The 9522-nt window shown below is 39.2% G+C and overlaps 1 protein-coding gene across 1 annotated transcript; it reads left to right on the top strand.

Moving 5' to 3' along the window:
- Positions 1-2662: 2662 nt before the first annotated feature.
- Positions 2663-3028, top strand: LOC308507343 (10 kDa heat shock protein, mitochondrial-like; the record flags this gene model as incomplete). The annotated part of the gene is made up of 1 exon (XM_081072194.1): positions 2663-3028. One exon carries the CDS (start codon positions 2663-2665, stop codon positions 3026-3028), a length of 366 nt encoding a protein of 121 aa, XP_080928320.1.
- Between the last annotated feature and the right edge of the window lie 6494 nt (positions 3029-9522).

A 9522-nucleotide genomic window follows, 5' to 3' on the forward strand; every position in this document is an offset into this window, starting at 1 on the left:
GATAGGTTGAACTTTTTCTTTTCTTTTCTGACATGCAACATTTGCTTCACTGAATAGCTTAGTGTCTGGTGAAGCCATGTGTTTCATGCCATGGTTCTCCCCACCAAGAGCTGCTAAAAGAAAAAAAAAAGACCTTTTCTTAGAAGGATGCTGACAACCTTTGATCTAGGGCTTAGCGTTTGGCAGACCCAACAATGGTATTTTATCCCTGTAAGAAAGTAGCAATAGTATTATTTCCTTATTATGATAGAAGTAATTTCCTGAGTTGGAAGACTTCAGAATTTAATTGGGATGTAAGAAAAAGTCACTAGGCAGTAGTTAACATTTCCCCCTTTATAATGGGAAACCACAAGTTATTCTATACTCTTTAAAATGGTATCTCCTGAGTGTCCCACTTATATATAACATGGGCCATGAAACTCTAAATTCCTAAGGTGCAAACCAGTCTTACTGTTATAATAAAAACTAAATTTGCCAATCTCATAATAAATGTCAAACACTGAGGTAGCTGCTATTTTTATCCCCATTTTACAAATGATGAAACTGAGGCTCAGGTGGGTTAAGGAGCTAACATGAGAAACTAGAGGAGGTTGAGTCTTTACTTAAATCCAGGCTGTCAAAGGACAAATGCCTGTTCTTAACCATTTTACTACCCCATGCTTAATTTATATTCAGCCCCCAGCAAGGCAACAGAGAGAAATACAACTAGTGAATTCTTATGTGGATAACATCATTTAGAGCTGAAACATGATGTATATCTGTACTCTCTTTAAAGTGAAGGAGTTCTTAGAGGGGAAAACAAAGGTTAATTATTTGCTACATCTTAGCCAATAAGATTCAGCCTGCAAAAGCTGAGATAGGGTTAATGTCTAGAATAAAATTCAAGCCAGACCTGATTTTCATGCTCTATTTACTGTAGCAGACCAGAATTTTACCTTCAAAATCTCTGGAAACAGAAAGAATAAATAGCAAATATATTAAAAGGACCAGGACCTAGTCATGCTGTGCATATTAATTTTATAGACAGGTGTTATTTCAGATATATATTAAATTACATTTCTGAGGCATCAAGACATGTGCTTCAATTCATAATAGTTTAAAGCCTCCATCTTTAAGGATTATTCTGAGCACTTACTGAAACCTACAAGAAGGGAAAAAAAACCACTGGAAGGAAAGAGAAACACTGAAATTCTTACTCCCGGGAGGCAGTGGCATTGCCTTAGTGTGTACTGGGTGGTCCATGTACCACTGGTGGCATCTGAGAGAATTCTAGGTGGTACATGAATACAGTTTTATAAAGAAATTTTAATAGTTGCATATTAATTTCATGGCTATAGAGGGAAACATAGCATCTAAAACCAGTAATTTTGTGGATATTGTTTCTTAGAACAAGGAGAAGTTTTAAGAAATGAGCAAATGTAAATTTGATTTGAACAACAGCATTAAGTGAACAATATTAATAGTGACAAACAGATGTGGACAAAATTTTGAAGATGTTATACAAGAGGGACTGGAGCTTGGGAAACTTCAGTTGGCAGAATTAGTGTATGATAAAAGGCTCCAAATACTTGGGTCCAATTTCTGGTTCTGAAATGGACTGGCCATGTGACCTTAGGAAAGCCATTTCACACTTCTGACTATAAAATGAGAGGTTTAGAACAGATCAGGGAGGCCATTCCAGGGACAGTGGACCCCTAGATGACCTAGGAGTATAACAAAAGAACTGAGAACACATACATTCTACAAGCACTGACTGAAGGCTGAATTAATATATCTTACAACAAACATATGACTAGTTTACCAAAGCACACAGATGCTGTCATGATTAATTATGAACTTCATTAATTTGAACTAATTCAAGTGAAAGTTCTACTGAATGTATAGGTACTTGAAGTAAACGAATATTTTCAAAACAACAAATATAAAGGTAAAATTACAATTGATATTTTTGATGTTGGCAAATCAGCATGCAGATTTTCTCTGTTAACACAGTTTAAAGTTCCACACTGTGGAAAAATTGCAAGTGTGCACCTGATAGAAGGCTGGCCCAAGGGATTCCCAGTAAAAGCTAATTAGTTCCCTTGTTGCACGATAGTGCTGAAGGGGAAAATATCCTCATTTGATCTTTCATCTGACCTAGAATATCTGCACGAGAAAGAGCTACGCTCATCCTAATGACCTTACATACCCAGGCCGATTTCAAAACACTGTATTTACAGACAACTGTTTTTGATAGAAATTAGATTAATGATAACAATGACCATGATGATGTAAATTGTTCCTGTTTATTTAGCACATAGTGTGTATGTGTGTGTGTGTGTGTGTGTGTAACAGATGATTTGCTTAGTGCTTTAAGTAGCTCTAATCTTTCAATGTCTCTGAAAATTAAATATGAATTCCCCTAATTTGTAGTTGACAAAATGAAGGTCAGGGAGGGTGAGGTTTTATCCAAGACCACAAACCCATAAATGGCAATATTAGGATTCAAATCCAGAACTCTTTGGCTCCAAAACGCCAATTAGTTCTACTGTGCTACCCTGCTACCTGATATAATAAAAGTGGAAAATTCTTTCTAAAGTTCACGTGTCTAGAAAACCGGACTGCAGGTCTCTCCTTGCGGCCGCGGCGCGAGAGCAGAGTATGAACTGCTGCTGCCGGAGTCATGGCAGGACAGGCATTTAGAAAGTTCCTCCCCCTCTTTGACCAAGTATCAGTTGAAAGGAGTGCTGCAGAAACTGTAACCAAGGGAGGCATTATGCTTCCAGAAAAATCTCAAGGAAAAGTATTGCAAGCAACAGTAGTAGCTGTTGGATCCGGCTCTAAAGGAAAGGGTGGAGAGATTCAACCAGTTAGCGTGAAAGTTGAAGATAAAGTTCTTCTTCCAGAATATGGAGGCACCAAAGTAGTTCTAGATGACAAGGATTATTTCTTATTTAGAGATGGTGACATTCTTGGAAAGTATGTAGACGGAAATAAATCACTACTGACATGGCATCACGTGAAGCTGCCCATTCCACTGAAGTTCTGAAATCTCATCATGTAAATAATTTCCATGTCTCTTTTGTAATAAACTAATGATATCCAAAGTAATGACATCTAGTATCTCTTAAAATTTAGTTCCACTGTACTGATACAAACATTTCCAAATAAAAATATACAAATAAATGGTTGAAAAAATGTGGAGAATTCTAAATAGATGTGGGCATAGGAGAAAGAGTTGTAAGTATAGCTTCAGCAGAATTTTCTTTAATGAGAATAAAGGCTCTGAGGGTAAAAGAAATGATGACGCAATAATACAAGAACCGTTGATGGTTATTGTTAGGATTAGACCAGGATTGAGAGAGAGTATTAAATTTTCACAGCTAAGGTCTCATCACTGTATCTCCTGCCAATTACTGAAAGGGTTTTCTCAAAAGTTAAGCTACTGAGATAATCACAGGGTTCTGATGGCTGTCCCCATACTTATAGAACTGTTCACACATATTTTCTACAGCATCAATTGATACTATCCATCAACTTGGTATAGTGACAGACTAAGCTGATGTAGAAAGCCTGTGGCTGATTGCTTGAATCAAATATAATCATTATATTTCTGTGTCAAGGAAATGCCTAGGAGGATAACCCAGTGGGAAAGGAGTTAAATAATACTCTGGGTACATGATCATCTGTATGGTTCTTCGATGTGGACTAACACCATTGCAACAGAATGGCTTGGGACCTGATTTATTTTCACTCCAGCTACTAGAAATGGAAAAGACAAAATACATTTGATGAATACCAATCATATAGAAATTACTATCAGCTGGAGAACACAAATAAATGAATGATACAGGAATTAGAGCAAGCAAAGTCCTAAATAGTAATTTAGACTTTGTCCATCACCCATGATAATGACTGATTTTATGCCTGAACATGCACGATTTCTCTTAGTCATTGTTGTCTGTTTAGAATAGCGATTTATGATACCACAATTGTCAGAACACCAGACAAAGAGCCAAGAGGAAGTGATCAAGTCCCAGTTTCTCTGCTTACCAGCTGTAAGACCTTGGATAAGCCATTGAAAGTATCCAGGATTAAGTATATATGGGAATAAAAATACATCAGATAAAAGAAAAGGAAGATCTAAAGAATTCCCTACTCTGTCAAGATTGCTGAGCAGGTAAATGCAGTGTACACCTCCTCTCAGGACCACATCAATTACAACTAAACTACAGAACAACCATTATTGAGAATCACCTGAAGTCTAGCTGAACCGAAGTCCTACAACTAAGGACATACAGAAGAAGTCACATTGAGATTGGTAGGAGAGGCCAAGATGCAAAACAGGCTGGTCCCTCACCCACGTGTGACCATTAAAAACAGGGAGAGATATCTCAACTATAGAGGTCATCCCCTTAGGAGTGAGGAGTCCCAGCCCCTGCCCAGCCCAGGGTTCCAGTGCTGGGGAGTGAAGTCCCTATAGCTTCTGGCTGTGCAAACCAACAAAGGTTGTAGCTGAGTGAGATGGAGGGAAGCTGCATTCCCAGGTGCTCCTCTTAACGGGACTGGCACATGGACTTACATGTTGATGGACTCACTTACTTTGAGCTCTAGTGCTAGAGCAGCGGCTCGAAAGGTGCCAGGGACATATGGGGAGAAACTGAATTGTCTGGCCACAGGGTGAGGGCTGGATGGGCAGCTTTCTCCTGAAAGAAGGAGCTGGAGGAAGCCATTGTTTCTATGTTGAGCCTGCTCCCTCCCTGTGTGCAGATGCAGGCAGATGCATCTGAGTCTCATCAAACTAACTATCACCTTTCGTCTGCCCCACCCTAGTGATTCCCTGAGACCATGCCCTATCCAACTTTCAAGCACACCCAAGCCACTTCCAGTGGCTTTTCCGTATTAATGGCCTGCCTTGGCTCATGGTGCAGACTTTCCTAAAATCACTCAAAGGTTTGCAGAAAACAAAAAAGCAGCATCTGGCTTTGGTGTGTCCCATACCTCTGGCTGAGCATCCTTAGGCCTGGCACTAGCTACAGTCAGCCTTGCTTCGAGGCTTGGCTTCCAAACACAGTGTAGGCAGCAGCCATCTCTGGATTGCTCTGTGGATCATGCCTGGTGGCCCTGGGCAGGACACAGGATATGGCTGAATTTGGCCTGAAATGGGTCTTCTCCCAGGAGGCCCTGGGGCTGGCAGGCCCAGTGGCCCACTTCAGACTGGGCCAGAGCATCACTCAACCACCTCCAAGGATGACACACACAAAAGGCAGATTGTGCTGGCACCAGAGCCTCACGAGAGCAAACCCTGCTCTGTAGGATCAACCCCTGTACAACAGCTCCTCTCCTGTGGTCACAGGCAGTGCTTACAACCAGTCATACTGAAGGTCAATCCCTGCCACTGATGTGCAAACAGCAATCAAGTCTCAACTACAACAGGAGCATCCACACACAACCCACACAAGGGATACACCTGGAGCACTGGCTCTGGTGACCAGAGAGACTGCACTGCTGATTCTCACAGGACACCTACTGCATAAGGCTATTCTACTAAGACTAGAAGGCATAGCAGCTCCACCTAATAGAAAGAAACGAACACAGAGAGGCAGCCAAAAATGGGGAGACAAAAAAGCATTTCCCAAATTAAAGAATAAAACAAAGCTCAAGGAAAGAAAACAACACACAAAAAACTAAATGGAGACAAGTAATTTACCAGATGTCGAGTTCCAAACACTGGTTAGAAGGATGCTCAAGAATCTCAGGGACAACTTCAACAAAGAGTTAGGAAACATAAAAATGGAGATAGAAAACATAAAAAAGAACCAGTCAGAAATAAAGACTACAATAACTGAAATGAAGAATACATTACAGGGAATCAACAGTAAATTAAATGAGTCAGAGGATCAAATCAGCGATTTATAGAATAAGGTAGCAGAAAACACCCATTTAGAACAGCAAAAAGAAAAAAAGAATAATAATAAAAAAAGAGGATCGTTTAAGGGACCTCTGGGACAATATCAAGCATACAAACATTCACATAATAGGGATACCAGAAGGAGAAGAGAACAAGCAAGGAAGTGAAAACCTATTTGAAGAAATAATGACTGGGAACTTCCCTAATCTGGCTAAGGAAATAGACAAACAAACCCAGAAAGCACAGAGAGTTTTAAACAAGATAAAACCAAAGAGGTCCACACCAAGAAACTTCATAATTAAAATACCAAAAGTTAAAGAAAAAGAGAATCTTAAAGGAGCAAAAGAAAAGCATTTAGTTACCTACAAGGGAACTCCCATAAGACTGTCAGCTGATTTCTCAACAGATACTTTGAAGGCCAAAGACGATTGGTAGTAAATATTTAAAGTGATGAGAATTAATGACCTACAACCAAGATTATTCTACCCAGCAAGGCTGTCACTTAGAGTCGAAGGACAAATAAAGAGCTTCCCAGATAAGAAAAAGCTAAAGAAGTTTATCACCGCCAAACCAGTATTACAAGGAATGTTAGAGAGGCTTCTTTAAGACAAATATATATATATATATATATATATATATATATATATATATACACACAAATATACATATATATAATAAAATGGTAATAACTACATATCTATCAAGACTTATTTTAAATATAAATGGATTAAATGCTCCAGTCAAAAGATACAGTGGCTGAATGGATAAGAAAACAAGACCCTTACATATGCTGCCTACATGAGTCTCACTTCAGATCAAAAGACACACAGAGACTGAACGTAAAGGGATAGGAAGAAGATATTTCATAAAAATGGAAAGAAAAAATAAGCTGTGGCAGCAATACTTATACTGACAAAATAGACTTTAAAACAAAGGCTATAACAAGTGACAAAGTAGTAACCAGTAATCTCACTTCTGGGTATTTATCTGAAGAAAACCCAAAATACTACTTTGCAGGGACACGTGCATCAATATGTTCACTGCAGCGTTATTCACAATAACTGTGATATGGAGGCAAAGTGGGTGTCCATCAATGAATGGGTAAAGAAGACATGGTACATATGAGTATACAGTGTGGAATATTACTCAGCCATAAAAAAGAATGAAATCTTGCCACCTGCAAAAACATGGATGGACCTAGAGGGTTTTGTGCTGAGTGGAGTAAGTCAGACCGAGAAAGACAAATGCCATTTGATTTCACTTATATGTAGAATCTAAAGAACAAAACAAACCAACAAACAAAACAGACACAAACTAATAGATACAGAGAACGTTTTGATGGTTGCCAGACAAGAGGGGAGTTGGGAGTGGGTGAAAAAAGGGGAGGGATTAAGAAGTACAAATTGGTTGTTACAAAGTAGTCATGGGGATATAGAGTATAGCAAAAGGAACATAGTCAATAAACATAGTAATTACTATGTTTGGTGTCAGATGGGCACTCAATTTATTGGGTGATAGATGGGAGGAGGCTTGAAGGACAGGGTGAAAAAGATGAAGGCATTAAGAAGTACAAACTGGTAGTTACAAAATAGTCACAGGGATGTAAAGTATAGAGAATGTAGTCAATAATATGGTAATAACTATGTATAGTGTCAGGTAAGTACTAGACTAGTCAGGGAATCACTTCTTGAATTATGTGAACTTCTAACCGCTATGCTGTACACCTTAAATTAATATAAAATAACATTGAATGTCAACTGTAATTGAAAAAGGGGGGAAAGGTGAAGGGGAATAAGAGGTCCAAATTTCCAGGTATAAAACAAATAAGTCATGGGGATGTAATGTACAGCATGGGGAATACACTCGTACAGCCAATAATAGTGTGATAGCATGGTACAGTGTCAGATGGTTGCTGGACTTATCATGGGGATTACTTTTTTAGGTATATAAATGTTGAATAACTATTGTATACAGCTGAAATTAATATAATATTGTATCTTAGCTATATTTTAATAATTTTTAAAAATCCTCCATCAATATTTAAATAAATAAATACATATGACATAAAAAAAAAGAAAGATATGGGGCCGGCCTGGTGGCTCAGGCGGTTAGAGCTCCATGGTCCTAACTCCGAAGGCTGCTGGTTCGATTCCCACATGGGCCAGTGGGCTCTCAACCACAAGGTTGCCAGTTCAACTCCTCAAGTCCCGCAAGGGATGGTGGGCTCTGCCCCATGCAACTAAGATTGAACATGGCGCCTTGAGCTGAGCTGCTGCTGAGCTCCCGGCCAGATGGCTCAGTTGGTTGGAGTGCATCCTCTCAACCACAAAGTTGCCGGTTCAACTCCCACAAGGGATGGTGGGCTGTGCCCCCTGCAACAGCAACTGGTCCTGGAGCTGAGCTGCACCTTCCACAACTAAGACTGAAAGAACAACAACTTGAAGCTGAACGGCACAGCACCCTCCACAACTAAGATTGAAAGGACAACAACTTTACTTGGAAAAAAGTCCTGGAAGTACACACTGTTCCCCAATAAAGTCCTGTCAAAAAAAAAAAAAAAAGATCTAAAGAAATGATCATTTTTCTTATTGTGTAATAACTGATTACTATTCTACATACATGATAGGATCCCAGGGTTTAGAAAAGCTCATGGAATAACATCATTCCAAGATGGCAGCAATCAAGTTATTATCTGGTTTTCTACTACCGTCTCAGGTGATGACAGGAAGCAAAATGTTTTACTTTTTCCTACGCAATTTCTGAAGTAGACATTTGGTGGCGCCAGATGGTCTATTTTTATTTACTGCAATGGAAAAAACTTCCAGAAATGCTTTTTCTATATAACGCTAACTGGGAGTTCTCTCCTCTTTTCTACTTATAATTATTTCTAGTCTGAGTTTAACCCTTAAAAAATTTTTGCGGGAAGGATCTGGAAATCTTGAGAGTGTGCTAAACTGAGGAGAAAATCAATAAAGGAGGAGAAACTAAGGAGATGGGTAGAGACTATCTGGATAAAGGATGGAAACAAATGTGATACCAGCAAAGTTTCACAAATGTCAGATTCAGAAATAAATTCAGTTAATTGTAAGTTAAAGAGGTGGTTGGTCATTTCAACAGTTTCATCTTAAAATGAAGGTAATTATTCCTTAACTGCACGAATAGATACAGGGAAGGTAAAGACATGATCAGCTAGTCTAGCTTCTCACTCCAAGGTCACAGGTTCTGTTAAAAGGACTACTAAAATTGATACTATATTTTTATATTAAGATACTCTCTTCCTACATGGCTGAAGGACTCTAAGCAGAATAGATTTATCTAGCCAAGATGGCAGTTACATGTTAAAGTTTGGAGGGTCTTTATAAACCTGATGTATAAACACGCTTACCCCCCCTCATCTGAGCCACCCCATTTCTGTCTCTTGATCTACTACGACAGCCTCCAACCTGGCCTCCCTTCTTCCTTTCTATAACCCATTCTGTATCCCACTGCCTGAATAAATTAAATCACAACTTTCTGCTTTAGAATCCTTCAATGGCTATCCACTGCATTTAGAATGAAACCCAACTCCTTTCTGTAGATGACAAGGTCATACATGACCTGGTGTCCGCCTGCCTGTGGCAGAAGCTGCTGGT

Source organism: Rhinolophus hipposideros (assembly GCF_964194185.1).
Source record: "Rhinolophus hipposideros genome assembly, chromosome: 14".
Classification (NCBI taxonomy): Eukaryota; Metazoa; Chordata; class Mammalia; order Chiroptera; family Rhinolophidae; genus Rhinolophus; species Rhinolophus hipposideros.